The sequence below is a fragment of the Haliotis rufescens genome, unplaced genomic scaffold, assembly GCF_023055435.1.
Source record: "Haliotis rufescens isolate VD_foot unplaced genomic scaffold, xgHalRufe1.0.p SCAF_20, whole genome shotgun sequence".
NCBI classification, from domain to species: Eukaryota; Metazoa; Mollusca; class Gastropoda; order Lepetellida; family Haliotidae; genus Haliotis; species Haliotis rufescens.
In genome coordinates this window covers 17,609,224-17,626,768 of record NW_025963891.1, presented here as the reverse complement: position 1 = coordinate 17,626,768, position 17,545 = coordinate 17,609,224, and the positions used below count along the sequence as shown (strand labels likewise).

At 42.0% G+C, this 17,545-nt stretch overlaps 1 protein-coding gene across 1 annotated transcript; it reads left to right on the top strand.

Moving 5' to 3' along the window:
• The first annotated feature begins 2 nt into the window (after nt 1-2).
• On the top strand, nt 3-5,924 carry LOC124132751 (endonuclease III-like protein 1). The gene is made up of 4 exons (XM_046496857.2): nt 3-531; nt 1,698-1,868; nt 4,222-4,487; nt 5,507-5,924. The coding sequence occupies exons 1-4, from the start codon at nt 103-105 to the stop codon at nt 5,844-5,846; spliced, it is 1,206 nt and encodes a 401-aa protein (XP_046352813.2). The 5' UTR covers nt 3-102; the 3' UTR covers nt 5,847-5,924.
• The last annotated feature ends 11,621 nt before the right edge of the window (nt 5,925-17,545 follow it).

Here is a 17,545-nt window from a genome sequence, read left to right as displayed (position 1 = left end):
TTTCACATGTGTTGTGGTGGAGTTTACTGCACCGCGGGAAAAGTCATGTGCTTCCATCAAAATGTAAACATGTACATGAGAATAAGATAAGGTATCTGTCTGATGACAATATTTCTCAAATCTGCATTATATGGTGGATGTTTACCCATACGCATATGTCATATTATGTCGAAATCATCATATTTTACACGAGCTAAAAACAAAACGACAGGTAAGGTGACTGAAATAGACACTGAGATAAATGTAAACAAACACACAAATGTTGTCGTCAAAGGGTTGAAAGCATTTGCAGCTAAAAGGAAGCATATAAAGATTGAGTATGAGGACCAGAAAAACTCAAGTGTCAAACAAGAAGCAGCTAAGCAAAAGAAAAAGAGTGACAACATTGAAGTTGACGTGAAGCGAGAGAAATGGGAGCCACCCAACTGGAGGAATCAGCTGAAGAATATCTACCAGATGAGGAGCAGGAGAGACGCACCCGTGGATACCATGGGTTGTGACGTCATTAGTGACACTCAGGCCTCTCCAGAGGTGACGTACTATGTATATGTCATTCATACAGAAGGCCGTAGTTAACTTTTTTTGACAGGGGGGCAAATATTTGTACAAGTATCACTTGTCCCCAACTTGATTCAAATAAAACTGTTTCTATGAAAAATCCAGGGGGGCAAGACCCCCAGCCCCCCAGCTGGCTACGGCACTGATACAGTAGTAGATCACAAATAAATAATATGACACAGTGATGCTCTGATTTGAATCACAGACCTATAATTGTTCTACAAGTCTGTGTTCGAATCAATGGCGACTCGAAGTATAAATTGCATTAATAATGAAATGTATAAATGACATAGCAAAGAGATGATAACAAATAATTGTTTAATTTGAAGTTTACACAATATATGGCTTTTCAATTGGATTAGAGGTCGGTCACCTGAAATTGATGTTCATAAAACGACACAATTTGACGTTCTTACATTTTTCACGAGACCAGGTTCTTAAAATGATGTAAACTCCTAACGGACTACTTCCACATTCCTGGGGAAACCACTGGGAATTCCCTAGCACGATTACATACAGAAGCGTTTAGACCCTTTTATCTTGAACTCACTGTTTTAGTATACATTGAGAAAAGTCAGGATTTGACTGCGCGGTCGTTCACAAACATCCTTGCTACGGCCCATCCTAGTGAACAAAACGAAGAAATGCACATGAAAACTTTGGTAGTAACGACTTAATCCGTGTCTAGGCTGGCAGTGACTGTTAACAGCAATCTATGACTTTACCAATCTATTTACTTTACAAAGAGTAAGGGCCAAACATTGTATGAACGAGTTCCGACATTCATACAGTTAGGCCCTCACTCTATGAAGGTTCATACTCCAAAGAACTCACACAAAGTGAAAGTCAATTCTTAAGTATCGTTTTATTCACATTTTGCATGGGAGTAATTGTTGCTTGCTTAGTTTGAGCAGGGTTTTATCTTTGGGTTCGGTAAATATAAAATATGAATTCCACTTAGGATAACCACAACAATTAATGTTTACTAATGTGACTGACTTGTGTCAGGGTCCTTGAGACCAGAGGCCCCCATAATTCAATTTTCAGGGTATTGACATATGAAGTGTGAGATGGTCCAGCCATACTACCATGACAACACAATGACGCAATTAATATTTTGTATTTTGCATGTGTTTTAGGTGTTTCGTTACCAAGTACTGTTGTCGCTGATGCTGTCAAGTCAAACAAAGGACCAAGTGACGTCAGCAGCGATGGCAAAACTGCGCCAACATGGCTGCAACATTGACAACATTTTAGCAACATCGGATGATAAGCTGGGACAGCTAATCTACCCTGTAGGCTTCTGGAGGGTAATTACACCTGTACTATCTTGTTTCAGTGCCGTATCAATCTCATTAAAATCAGATCTTAGTTCTCGCTATTGCTAAACAAATATCTGATGACATCCCATTATGGGTCACGTCCGAACGACCTTTCATCCAACCAATCAGAGCGTCGCTTACCAGATCATGAAAGTGACAGTCGGAATGTGTTTTCTAATCACGCAACCACGAAATATTTAACAGAGGGTGTTCCGAACGACAGTTACGGGTTTTATGATTATATCCATACAATCTAGGCCATCTATAAGCCATTCCAGAATGTTCTTCTTATTAGTTTTAATTTTTTTAATCGAGAATACGTCAGAATATGTTTCGAAGCATAGTCGCCAGTTTGAAACTTGTGTCGTAAAGCTCGAGAGAGCTGCCTTCTGATTGGCTAATGTGGATTTCTTGTCAGTCATTTCATTGGTCGGTCGAAATTCGCGAAAGGTCGTTCTGACGTGACCCGTAATGGGATGTCCTCAGATCTTTGTTTAGCGGTAGCGAAAACTAAGATCTGATTTTAATGAGATTGAGCGCCGTATCTGTGGGGATTCCTGGCTAGTGTTCATGCCAAGCAACCAATGTTTGTTGTAAGAGGCCAGATTGGGTGGTGATTTGGTTGCTTGTGTGTCATTGTTTGTTGTTGTTGAACGCCGCACTCAGCAATATTACAGTTATATGACGTCAGTCTGTAAATAATCGGTCTGGACCAGACAATCCAGTGATTGATATTATGAGCATCGACCTACACAATTGGGATACAGTGACATGCATCAACCAAGTCAGAGAGCCTGACCACCCGATCCCGTTAGTCGCCTCTTACGATAAGCATTGTCACATCACATGGCATGGGTTGCTAAAGACATATTCTAACCCGTATCTTCACGGGGTGTGTGTCATTGTACTTCGATGGAATTTACAGGTGCTCATAATATCAGTCACTGGTTTCTCTGGCCCTGATTCAGTATTTTACTGGCCATCATCATGCAGGTAGGTTATTGCTGAGTGATGTTTTAAACAACAAACAAATATTAAAAAACAACTGATTCAGTTCTAAGCCAGTAAACACTCAATACCACGTACAGAGCATCAGTTTTGTTTGAATGTTAGTTATAATGTTTATGGGTCAGTAAGGTCATAATATATTAATTGCTAGATTATCATCCCGCCCAACTCATGACGAAACCCACCGAGACAAATTAATTTTATTTGTCCGAAGGAAATGTTTTGAACACAGTAACGACATCAGCTGTCTAACAGCCATTTCATGTTTACGACATACAACCAACAATGTCAGCTGTCAAGATGGTGCTAGCTATTTGGAAACTATAAGAGGGTGTGCAAACCGTTTAAGACTGGTATGCCTGACCTTTGCCAGAGTCTATGACCCTTCAACATGTGTGCTTATGGGATACTTGATAAGTTAATGTCAGGTGAGGATAAAATCATAAACTCAAAGAGTACAAGTTGGGGCAGGAAAATCGAAAATAGGTTTGACACAGATACATCTGACTGCAACTGTTGAAATCAGTGTTTATTTATTATCTTCGTTATTTCATCTATTGTCAATACCAAGGTGTCTTGTCTTCAACTTTGATATAAAATAAAATTTGAAATAAAAAGCCTCCTTTCCCACTGTTGAAAAAAGGCGGATGGTAGACTAGCAATTCATTTATTATGGAAAACCTCATGGGGACCTGGCTTGAGCATGTTGAGTTGGTCCCAGCAGTCATAGCTGGTTGTAGGTGGAGAAGGGTCATCTTCCCGAGGCAAGAGCGTCCATTTGCCATTTTATCAAAGTCTTGTTTCCACCCTTGCTACATCAAGCCCACTTTCCTGTGCTATTTATGATTGGACTATCGCAAATATCAGTAGTCCAGGCAGACAACGTTTCACAAAATCACCATCCACGACTAGTACACTTTCGTATGAAAGTGATTTTCCGTTGCGAGTCTTTGTTGACATCGATTGCCTATGTTTTCGTGTCAGGGATGAAATCAACTAGGTCATCACCTGTGGTAGTCTATGGAAGCTATACAAGATAAAAACAGCGATCTGATTGGATATCACGTTTTCATTACAAGGGGCACAACTTGTGATCTACGTGAGGTGGCGCAAGGGTCGAGCCAAGAAAAGTGGCCTTGATGTGGCAAGGGTAGAAACTAGGCATTGATATAGGATAGTGGACAGGCTCGCCATGGGAAGATGGTGAAGGGGTGGACCAGGTGGTCAGGCTGTGTGACTGACTGTTTGTGTGGTATTGTCCCATCCATGATGGTGTGAATCACTTGACCCAACCCAGTTAAGACTGGTATTGAATGCTTGTTCCTGTATTCAGAGAAAGGTTGAGTACATCAAAAGGACATCAGAGATCCTGAGGAGCAAGTATGAGAAGGACATCCCAGGATCTGTTGAGGACTTGTGTAAACTTCCGGGGGTGGGTCCCAAGATGGCCCATCTTGTCATGAAGTGTGCGTGGAATGTCATGTCAGGGATAGGGGTGGATACACATGTTCATCGCATCACCAACCGTCTTCACTGGTTCAAGAAACCGACCAAGCAGCCCGAACAGACACGGATAGCCCTGGAGGAGTGGCTGCCTAGGTAGGTTCAGAGTTATCCCCCCTCAGTGCAAGCAGGTTCATGGGAGATTTCATCCTGAGGCGTGTTCAGGAAGGCGGGTGCTTGCGATATTGCACATATCGCCAGCCATCTCAGAGCCATACAAAATGATGCCATTTTGGATGCTGTGCTGCGAGAGCGAGTACGCGCCTACCGTTCAGAAAGGCGTGATATTGCCTCACTGTACTCTCGCGCGGTCACTCGCCCTCCTGAACACGCCTCTGGTGTGTTGTCTGTTTGTCCATCAATCATGAACATTATACTTTTGCTACTGCAACTTTAGAATGTCAAGTCCACCTCAAATTCAAGTGGGCTTATGTCACGATACTTTCGTCTCCTTAACCAGTGGACAAGTAAAGTTGAAGTTTGGCATGCAGCTTACCTCCAGTTACCATGGTTACGACTCCCCATTTTGTTCAATATGTTTAAATCCACTTTTCAACATGGCTGCCACTGCAGCCATTTGAAAACCTTTTAATGATCACTTCATGGTCATGTTTGTTGTAAAGGTAGAGACCAATGAAGATCCGGGTAGAATAGGTCTTCAGCAACCCATGCTTGCCGTAAAAGGCGACTATGCTTGTTGTAAGAGGCAACTAATGGGATTGGGTGGTCAGGCTTGTTGACTGGCTTTATGCATGTCATCGCATCCCAATTGCATGGATCGATGCTCATGATGTCAATCACTGGATTGTTTGGTCCAGCCTTGATTATTTACATACCGCCATCATATAGCTGGTTTATTGCAGAGTGCAGCGTTAAACAACAAACAAACAAACAAAGTAAGTGTGATGAAATTTGGTATGTATGCAGTTGATTATTCACAGCATAATGATAGGGCTCAACTCACATTTTCTGTTTTTTGTGTTATTTATTATTTTAAGTATTGACCTTGATTTGACCTTTTTTATTTGAATGTCCTCTTAATTCTCTATAAATGTTAGCTTTCAGAAGTTAGTTTTTGGTTGTTCATGTGACTGTTTCTTCTTCCTTCTACCCAGGGACTACTGGCATGATATCAACCATCTACTGGTGGGGTTTGGCCAGCAGACATGTCTGCCTGTCGGACCCAAGTGTCACCAGTGTCTCAACCAAAACATATGTCCTTCAGCTTCAAGGTCAAGTGTCAAACAGAAAGGCAAGGCCAAGGTTAAACAAGAAGCGCTCAAAGAGAGTGTTGTCTCAACAGAGGAAGATGTAGATTTGAGTGACATCAAGTGTGAAGTTGATGCATCTTGTATTGACGATGAACATTTGTCATCCACTGAAGCAACAGTTAGGTCAAGGTCATCTAGAGGTTGCCAAGGCATTTTGATAAAGCAGGAACCAGATGATGTTTAGTGCTACATAAGAGGTATCTGATGTAGGTTTAAAGTTTTAACCAAAGATATTTAGACATAAAAATAGTCATATATTTCATGTTTTGTTTGTTTGTTTGTTGTTTAACGCTACACTCAGCAATATTCGAGTAAAAAATCGAGTCAGGAGCAGACAATCCAGTAATTGACATCATGAGCATCGAGTCTTGCAGTTGGGATACGATGACATGCATCAACCAAGTCAGCAAGCCTGACCAGCCGATCCCATTGGTCGTCTCTTGGGACAAGCATAGTTGCCTTTTACCACAGCATGGGTTGCTGAAGACCTGTTCTAACCCGGATCTTCACGGATCTTATTCCATGTGCCCCAAGGGTCAGTATGTGGTCTGGGTAGACAACACAGTATTGTTAGTGACTATATTGTCAGACTTTTCCAGACTTTCCAGACTTTCCAGACAGTTTTAGTTAGAAGCACACCACCACCATGAAACATACAACATACACAACATTGTATTTAAATGACACAAATACAGAATTGTTTCATTATGTTTTTTGACGATGGTTGAAGGTAGGTCAAGGGATAACCGGCAAGAATTCTTCAGTAAGACATGGTTACAACGAACAATAAGCAGTTGAACAATAAGCAGTTGTAACGACTTATTTCAAGAGTTCGAACTGCTTTGATATGATGTTAATTTTCCCCCAACATGTTGGTAAGGAATGTGTTGTATAAGTATGAAGGTACAAGTGAGAGATGAATGTCACCCAATATTAATGTGGTTAGGCATTACACATGGATGAGAAAGTAGAACAGTTTATATAGCCCTTTTTCGAAATTGTGGAACATGTGATCTAATGGCTGCAAATGTGTATATCAATTGTAGTCTACTGTCCTAGTGAAGAATGAAAGGGTATAGACATGAACAGGTTACACGAGCAGCTGTTTCAGGATTGAGAACCATATCTGACCAGACAGTGTGGAACTGCATTCATGAGGCAGGTCTCGGAGCTACACGTCAAGGTGTCTTGATGTCAACTGCAACGTTTGTGGGGTCAAGCAACAACTGGCTGCAGCAGCTGCAGAGAACTATACACAAAGACAAAAATTAAGCACACCCTAATATATTTCATAATTGTTTGGTCCAAATATTTGTAACAGTCATGAAAGATATAATTATGGGAAGAATTATGTTTTCTTGAGAGGATGTAATCAGTCATGCGTCACAAAAGCTCACGTGCCATGCATGGTATGCCCGTGCAGCGTGCTACCCTCGAGTATCTCTAACAGCAGTATATCCAAACGTTAAAATTGCTTTCTTATGCTCGGTTTTAAACAGTTATTCCATGACATTGTGTGACCATGGCACGAAGGCGATTATCAAACGCCACAAGATGGCAAATAATCGCGGACATAACGCAGGGATGTCTTGTAATGCCATTGGTTGGAATTTGGGGTATCATCACACTGTCGTAGTCGAGGAACATGCTAAGACCGGTGATGTACTGGACCGTCCCGGATCCGGAAGACCTCCCGTGACGACACATCGCGAAGACGGACCTTCTTCGTCTCATACGCCGAGAACCCTTTTTAACAAGTACTTGTCTGAAGCAGCTGTGGTTGCCCAATCGTCGTTTCAGCACCAGAACCGCCAGGAACCGGATGAAAGCGGCAGGACAGAGGGCTAGACGAATCATAAAGCGTCCCTTGTTGAGAGATCACCACAAAGCTGCTCGTTTAGCATGAGAATCTGGAATCTGAGAACTTGGAGACTGATCCATTGGTCAGACGAAAGTCACTTTCTGCTCCACGTCACTGATGGAAGAACGAGAGTTTGGAGGCACCGGAACACGGCCTACACCCCCAGGAACATTAAACCGACTGTTGCATACGGCGGGGGCTCGGTAATGTTTTGGAGGTGTATCTCTCATGATTGCACGTTGCATTTGGTCACCGTAAGGGGCAACGTAACAGGGGCTCAGTACATCCAGGACATTTTGAGGCCAGTCGTCATTCCTCATTTTGACAACCACCATCTTACTTCTCCACATCAATACGTGGATGACAATGCCAGGCCTCATCGTTCGCACGCAGTCGTGGATTACGTGAGGACCAATGCATTAACAACTCTACCCTGGCCAGCAATGAGCCCAGATTTGAACCCCCTTGAACATGTTTGGGATATTCTGTTGAGACGTATACAGGCACGAGATCCTCCTGTACAAGATTTACGCCAATTTGGTAGCAGCATTGCAGGAGTGGTTGTTGTTGACCCATCAACAGATCCAACGTCTGATTTGAGGCATGAGACGTAGGGTGGAATGCGTCATCCGGGGACGTGGCGGTTATACCCGCTATACTGATCTGTTTTACATGTCATGTCAAGTAGAGACTTTAAGGAACATTTTCACATGAAATATCAAACGTAACTCCTGCAGCTCCATACCTTTTTTAGGTATTGTCTAAGGTCAAAAACAGTACCTGTGTTACCATGATGTTTTTGTCAGTAAATTTCAATCACAACTCACCAATATCTTCTTTATTTGTTGTCAAATGTTTGTTCTATCCGATGACATTGGTATCGCCCAGCTCCTGTGGTCAGTCATCCCGTGCCATGATGTTTGCCATTTGTCATGGTTTAGAAATAGGGGTGTGCTTAACTTTTTTCTTTGTGTATATTTCGTTCAGCGACGTTTCAGCGAGGTGTACTGCATTGAGCTAATGGAGAGGTGAGGTGTGCCGATGTCGGGAGGTCGACAGATCTGGCGTGCCAGCTTGATGATGTGTACTCACATTTCGTCCATGGACAGGGGGTGTCGGACAGAACTCGGCGCTCATGGTGGACGTTCGAGATATTGGGTTTTCATGAGCTTGACTTTGTCATTTTTCTTGTAATGTCTTCATTTTGGACACTGTTGTCCTGTTGGCAACATGCTATCACCCATCAATCAGTCGATGTGCAGTCCCACGCAAAATTTGTTGGATTCAGTGATAAGTTCAATTGATCACTCGTCTATCCAATGGGAAACTTATACAACCACTAATATATATTGGCTATGGTTTTGCGGTGGAATAATTTTGCTATTGAATTACATTATTTGGGGAGACCCGTGAAGATCCGGGGTGGAATAGGTCTTCAGCAAACAATCTTGCCGTAAAAGGCGACTATGCTTGTCGTAAGAGGCGACTAAGGGGATCGGGTGGTCAGGCTAGCTGACTTGGTTGAAGCATGTCTTCGATCTCAATTGCGTGGATCGATGCTAATGATATCAATCACTGGATTGTCTGGTCCAGACTCGATTATTTACAGACAGCCCTCATATAGCTGGAATATTGCTGAGTTCAGCGTAAAACAAAACAAAACATCATTTGTGCTTCAGTTGCCTGGTGCCTTCTCGCTTGCATCTTATTATATGAGTGCATTTATCACCAAACCAATTCCTTTGCATGTAAAGGAAAGTTTTTTTATTGTCAGATTTCAGTATTAAACTAAGTACCGCCTTGCTATATTTTACAAATGGCGACAGTAATATCGCGATATCATCAATATCACATTATGGCTTTTTGGAAAAACAACGTGTCGTTCTAACGCTATTTTGTTTGTAGCTGTATCGCGATATCGCACCGTAGTACCGCTTTGTCGAGCTATGGCTTTCATTATAGAGTAAAATTCAGCGATGTCCCATCTAGACCACCGTACCTTCATTATTGAGAAAGAAAAGTTAACTTTGTTGGATGGGTTTGATCATACGGTGCTCTTACTTTCATGCAACGTTTAACTGATACAATACATTTTTTGTTAGACAAGCTGAAAATTCAATTCATTTCAATGAAACTATAGATGTTACTTAATATTAATAAAACGGTTTCTTTATGAAAGGTCGATATCATCACATGCAGGGCGACACCACTGAACGTCAAGTTTACTGTCTGTATAAACTGGTATTGGCCGTTATGAAAAACCACTCATGTCTGCCATCAATTCCTAAAAAACCTTCACAGTGATTGAGATTACTCTCTGTGTGTATAACGTTTATTGGTGTTGGCCGTCAAAGAGACTACTGTGAATGGAGATGATACAGTCATGATGGCTTACAGTTAAAACCACACTGTACTGTTTCAACAAACAATGTACTTATTGGCTTGCTATACACTCAGACTGAATCTCCCAGTGACATCTACCGCATTTGGTCTCTCACAATTAATTACGAGTCAACCCGTGAAGATCCTGGTTAGAATAGATCTCCAGCATCTGTAACAGGCGAGTAACGGGATCGAGTGCCCAGGCTCGCTGACTTAGTTGTTGCATGTCATTGTATCCCAACTGCGTAGATCGATGCTCATGATGTCAATCACTGGATTGTCTAGTTCAGACTCGGTTATTTACAGACCGCTGTCATATAGCAGGAATTGTGCTGAGCTCGCGCACACACGCACGTACACACATAATTACGAGGCAATCGTCAGGGCAGCTTAGCTTGCACTTAAATAAAACTCCGTATACTTTCACAACGATTACATTTCAACCAACTGTTTCGCATTGTAAGTTACTCCCTTGTCAGGATGTTTCTAACCTCTGTGGTGTCTGTAGTACTGCTGTTAATAATGATGCAATATTCAAAAGCACGGATTCCTGACCCTAATCTAGCCCTGTTCCCTTTTAAGATGACCCTGACCGCCTCCGTGGTCTAATGGTAGAGCGTCCGCCCGGAGAGCGGAAGGTCCGGGGTTCGATCCCCAGCCGCGTCATACCAAAAGACGTTAAAAGATTGTACTTGTTGTTACCCTGTCTGGCGCTCGGCATTAAGGGGCTAAAACAAGGACTGGTCGGCTCGGAGTCAGTATACTGTGTCTGAGTGGGGTATTCACGTTAAACTGCGGCATGGTATCTCAGTGTGCTAGCACTATAAATCGGCATCAGTCCGGACTAGTACAAGCAGCCACACAAACACATACACGTGCATGCACGTCGCTATATAAGTGCAATAATCTTGGACGCGACGTTAAACCCCATATCACCTCACCTTTAAGATGATCCAAAACAAAATCATCAAACAAAAGAAAGTCACCGACAGTTCATTATCGTCTTTTCATAGTTGTTTTGAAACCCCTGCCCCTTCCGTATTTAGAAGGAAAAGGTAAAATAACATTCTTATCCACCATTTTTATCACGCCTTGGTGTTTAATTTAACTACCTGGCCAACAGCAATAAAGGAAATCTAAATATTTTATTCCCGCCTTATTTCTGTTCGTCATCGATTACCTATCTGGGGTGATAATAGAACCAGGGGGCTGAGGTGCTCTCGCGACCCCAGAAACACGTACACGACGCCGGTCTTGCACTCTTCACCGAGGGCGGAATAGAGCGTTAAAAACAGACAAACAATTGACGAAGTATTGAATGTTAACTTGAGACATTAAAAAAACAACGCAGGTGGTATTTATCTGACGTTGATTTATTTGCATCACACGGCAGGGAGACTTGTGCGATATGAGGAAATACGTTTACCAGCAGAGTTTGGCTTTAGGCAACGTACCCAATAGTTCTTCTTCTACACTTGATGTTATATGTTTTTAAGATCTAAACTTATTCCGTATATCGGTTAGTAAAGTACGTCATGTAATATTTTGTTTTTGTTTAACGCCGCACTCCGCGATATTCCAGCTATATGACGGCGGTCTATAAATAATCGAGCCTGGACCAGACAATCCAGTGATTAACATCATGAGCATGGATCCACGCAGTTGGGATACGATGACATGCATCAACCAAGTCAGCGAGCCTGACCACCCGATCCCGTTACTCGCCTCTTACGACAAGCAGTCGCCTTTTACGACACGCATGTGTTGCTGAAGACCTATTCTACCCCGAGGCGTAAAGAACATGGTTAGAACTGAACAAGTTGGTTGTCGGAACATGTTTTGTTTGATATCCTGCATATTCTCCTTTGCGGCAAGCATGGGTTAATGTAATGGAAGGAACGTATATAACTGTTTAACAACGCGTCATCTTCAGCCACATTTCATGATTAAACCATTATTCATCCTCGAGCTAGTATGCATGAAGTTTTGTATTGGTTATTGAAGGCTCATATAGCCTTGTACATCCCGATGTCTTGATGGGCATCACGGCCAGGGAGCAGGCATCAAGTCTTGTATTGGTCATTGAAGCAGGCATCAAGTCTTGTATTGGTCATTGAAGCAGGCATCAAGTCTTGTATTGGTCATTGAAGCATGCATCAAGTCTTGTATTGGCCATTGAAGCAGGCATCAAGTCTTGTATTGGTCATTGAAGCATGCATCAAGTCTTGTATTGGTCATTGAAGCATGCATCAAGTCTTGTATTGGTCATTGAAGCATGCATCAAGTGTTGTATTGGTCATTGAATCAGGCATCAAGTCTTGTATTGGCCATTGAAGCATGCACCAAGTCTTGTATTGGTCATTGAAGCATGCATCAAGTCTTGTATTGGTCATTGAAGCATGCATCACGTCTTGTATTGGTCATTGAAGCATGCACCAAGTCTTGTATTGGTCATTGAAGCATGCACCAAGTCTTGTATTGGTCATTGAAGCATGCATCAAGTCTTGTATTGGTCATTGAAGCATACACCAAGTCTTGTATTGGTCATTGAAGCATGCATCACGTCTTGTATTGGTCATTGAAGCAGGCATCAAGTCTTGTATTGGCCATTGAAGCAGGCATCAAGTCTTGTATTGGTCATTGAAGCATGCATCACGTCTTGTATTGGTCATTGAAGCATGCATCACGTCTTGTATTGGTCATTGAAGCAGGCATCAAGTCTTGTATTGGTCATTGAAGCAGGCATCAAGTCTTGTATTGGTCATTGAAGGTTCCTGTACGTAGCCTTGCACTTCCCGTACCACGCGAGAGGCTGTCTTGAAAGGCATCACGGCCCTAGGACCCGGCTTAGCGAGGACATCTCCCACATGTGTGAGTGACACCTCGTCGGAGCCATGAGAACTCCACCATGGCATGCACAAACAACCGTCTGCACTGACATCGTTCCCCATTCCAGACGGCATGTCATTACTGTTTGTATTGTACCGACGTCCTACGAGCGCGCTCGCCAAACAAGGCCATTTGAGGACCAGCTATTTAATCGACATAATTTCGTGTATGAGACTAGACAAATATCCCGGAAGTGCAGTCAACTTGATGAATAATGTTTTCACATCCGATATGAACCTTTTTTTGGCCATTTTTTTCTCTCATGGGAAGTCTTAAAGATGTAGTTTTCATCCTGTATATATGATGCATTGAGGTTATGCAACAGGAAGTTGTGTCGCTCTGTATGTAATGATGGGAATGTTATCATTTTGCTGTGAGTTCATTCAGCTACAGTTGAACGTAACGTGTCCTTATCACACGGATTTGAAAGAGATGACATCATATGAGGTGGTTTGCATGCCAGACAATGTCCTATACAAGTAGACTCATGGCTGACCATCACGCACAGTCATAGTATCCATATAGGCACATAAAGGTTTTCTGTTAGCTTGTTTTAACATGTGTTTTGTCCGATAAAACTTCTATAAAGGCTTTTGCAGCAATATGTTGCAAATGTCTGTTGTCTGATATTTGTTTGTTGTTTGACGCCACACTCAGCAACATTCCAGCTATATGACGGCTGTCTGTAAAAAAGCGAGTCTGGACCAGACAATCCAGTGATTGGCATCATGAGCATCGGTCCACGCAGTTGGGACCGATGACATGCATCAACCAGGTCAGCGAGCCTGACTACCCGATCCCGGTAGCCGCCTTTTACGACAAGCACAGTCGTCTTTTACGGCAAGCATAGGTTGATGAAGACCAATTCTACCCCGGATCTTCACGGGTCCTACGTAAAGATGACAAAGCAAGTCATCATCATGTTTTCGTTGTCTGAAAGGAATCATTCTAAAAAACACAAAGGGTTAAATTTGCTAAAAATCTTGCAATTTCGGAAAATAACCCAATTATGTTAAAACGTTTGATTTTTCAACTTTGTACACCTCTATCCAACTCGAAAAACCTTATTCCTTGATCACTAGACGTGGTGACCATAGATATAGCTAAACCTGTTTTGATGATTTCTTAAAAAAGAAAGTAACGTTAATGCCATATGAACTTCACTGAGAAAATGACATGTGAAATACTGGACTTCCTCATAAAATCCATGTGAAATTTAGGGACAAGACATTTAGACAAGAAATTGGCAAACCCCATTGGCACCAACAGTGCTGATCTGTTTCTTTATGCATCAGTCCGAACTTTTGCTGGGATTGGCAAAAATGAGGCCAAGAAGTTTTAAATTAAGCTTCAGGTATATCGGTTATATCGTTCTATAAAGGTCAAGCAGGATATTCTCACCTCTCCGCGAACACATGTATCTTCACCATTTGATAGTTACTCATAAACACATGTTTATGATATAGTCGGAATCATACAATGGATTTCTTATGATTATAGAACGTGTGCTCTTATGTATATAGAATGCGATTTATCTATCAACTGAACAGCATGATTCTTCGTCCGTGCACCGATGCCACCAATGAGCCGAGAACCCGTGAAGATCCGGGATAGAATTGGTCTTCAGCAACCCATGCTTGCCGTAAAAGGTGATGATGATTGTCGTAAGAGGCGACTAACGGGATCGGGTGGTCAGGCTCGCTGACCTGGTTGATGCATGTCATCGATCCCAATTGCGTGGATCGATGCTCCTGATGTCAATCACTGGATTGTCTGGTCCAGACTCGATTATTTTCAGACCGCCGTCATGTAGCTGGAATATTGCTGAGTGCGGCGTTAAACAACAAAGCAACCAACCAACCAACCAACCGAAGGACTAAACAATCAAGAAATCTTTTATTGTATTCACGGTATGAACTGGAAACCGAGGACCATGACACCAGACGTGTCCACCAACAGCAACAGCTACATCACCGCGGGGAACACCCGTGATGGGCTTCATGGAAGACACACACGAACGACTCTGAACTCGGGTGTTGAACCAAGCGATTAACCTTTGCGCCACCACTACAAATGTACAAGAACAATTTGAAACATATACTGTTTATGGTATTAATTTCTAAAACCTTTTTTTTTTTAAATTTAAGAAACGTTCCTTTCATCAATAGACCTGCTTACATATCATAGCACTGAAAGTTTCTTGTTTTCATCACATTATTTGAGATATAATTTTTTTTGGCGTCAGGCAAGAAACATACTATTTTGTGCTGATTGTGTGAGAAGTGGGGTGCTACCTGTAGGGCAGACTTGACGTTTTATTTTTCATTGCTGTGCTCATGTCACGTGTATTTGGTCACTTCTTGTACATACGACCACCCAGTGTTATGGGGACTCCATGTTACAACACAGTAGGTGCGGTACTATGTATCGTGCATCCACCTCGTGTCGGACCTGTGTCAGCGTAACCAGTGTATCAATACACCCCACGTTATGTTGGAGTTGTGTCAACGTAACCAGATTATCAATCTATTTTCACTGAAGAAGTTTATATTGACCATGCGCCTGTTTCGTGCCAGACTTACCTGGCGTGCCGCCTCGTGTTGCGATCAAACAGAGGCCACTCCTCTGTCAGTATCAGACTCAGAGCTACACATTCTACACATGTTGACTCCACGAGATGTCCCCCTACTCCCCCCCCCCCCCCCCCCCCGACAAACTCCACTTACACACGTCCCCTCGACTTACACACATACGCTCCCTACAGAAGACACACGTAATGGCTCCATTTATCCATTTAACAAAGGGCAGGGTTGTCGACGTTGATTCCCCCCTCCCGCGTCGCTGTGTATTTGTAATATTTTTATGTTTTGGTGTGGACATTGGATAAGTTTGTGTGTTCATTTTACCAGAGTTCATGTTTTAGATCACGTGTGTTTTATTTTAGAGTCATAATCGTGTTGGTAAAGGCTGGATGTTACAGTCGTAAATGGATTATATTTAATGTAAGTTATGTAAGACGTATTTGATTGGATCAAAACATGCAACACAGCGGATGTTATATCTTAGTTTGCTGTATACGAGAGTACGGTATTTTGTTCAATCTTGTTTTTAGATGTAACTGTGACAATTGTGTATTGTGACGTCTCAGACAGCAGATCAGCTGCACATACACCCTCCTTGCGTGTTTGAGGGAGATGAATTTCAAGGTGATTACCGAGACACCAAAAGACTTCATGAGGCTCAAGTATTTATAATCAAGCCATTCGCGTTCCTTTCGATGTAAAATGTCTGCAAGAAGATAGAGACAGTCGAGAAACAACAAAACAAAGAACAATATCCTATCCACGTGTCACGGTTTGCACATTAGGTGGTACGGTAAAAATCATTATCCAAATATACAATTCAAGCGACATCTTACCAGACCCAACACGTTTTAATGCCCAAAAGTTAAATAACACAATATAATGTTGAATGGTTATCAAGCACTATATACATAATAAAATTATCGTACAACAGTTATTAAAGACCAAATACATAATATGCAGTTTCGATTAATTGTAACATACCTATTTTATCACGTAAACATATCTTAAATATGTCGATATCTTAAATGTAAAAGTTTAACCTCACTTACATAAAAATATTACATGTCACTGCCGGTGAGGCCTTTGGCAACCATTATATGTGGTAGGAGTATGTATGTACTCCATGTATCGAGGGGGTACGTTGACTATAACCACGTCTGACCACCCAATCCAATGTGTCGCTTCTTGAGACAAGAGGCTGCTGGGCAGTTGCTCCAACCTGGAATTCCCCCGGGGTGATGAAATTCTAAAAAAGGCAGAATTGCTGGGAATGTTTCTGTGGCCACCGAGCTGTTTATATAAAATAGAACCAATATCGTGTAGTCAAATGTTTATTGCTGTATGTATACTACCATTAAAAATGTTGACCAGACTTTGGAAATCTGTTGAAAGAAATATAACATGTCATCAGTTAAAATGTTTACATTCACATTCCCGTCTTCAAAAATATCTTTTCGACATAAGTCGTGTTTCAATAAAACTACAATAAATTCCCCTATTGGAAAACCTATTTTGGCTGATACACACACAAACATATATCATGTCCTGTTCAAACGCCTTGTGAATAATATCTGTGTCTATGTAAAGTATGAAACTATCCGAAAATCCGCTGGCTTACCGTGATTTAAATTTTAAAAAAAGGTATCAAAAGCACCCGCACTTTAGCGCTGATCGCTTGGCAGTAATGTGTTATGTGTACAATTTCTTTCCACCAAAGCAAACAGCGCATATTCTGGAAGGCCGATCATTAACCTTCAATTAAGGCTTGCAAACATCACAGCAAAACAGCTGCCAACGAGCGGCCGGTGCTCAAGGTTCCCATACGTATGGTCTTAAGACACAATGGACGGGGGCTGGACTGGACACTGTTTATTCTGCTTTTCTCACTGTATTGTTTATTGGAGGAGACCACTTCCTCAAAGTGAGGACCTAAAAGTCAAGATCAGGCAAATTTATATCTCTAATGAAGAAACAACACCAGTAATCGGAATATTTATTCTTTTGGGCGTTCATTCCTCAATCATCCGTTGATCGCCAATATCCTATTTTAATGCTGGTGTCCAATGTTGATGATGAGATTTTCTTCTTACACATCAAGACAATGGGGCTCCTTTACGGCCGTCTTCGGTGTATATTTGTACATGCGAGAATTGTCAACTTGGCGAG

Excerpts from the sequence above, each read along its gene's own strand:
- LOC124132751 (XM_046496857.2), top strand. The coding sequence starts at position 103 with ATGACAATATTTCTCAAATCTGCATTATATGGTGGATGTTTACCCATA. Across the intron at positions 532-1,697 it reads ACACTCAGGCCTCTCCAGAG|GTGTTTCGTTACCAAGTACT; the intron begins GTGACGTACTAT and ends CATGTGTTTTAG. Across the intron at positions 1,869-4,221 it reads ACCCTGTAGGCTTCTGGAGG|AGAAAGGTTGAGTACATCAA; the intron begins GTAATTACACCT and ends TCCTGTATTCAG.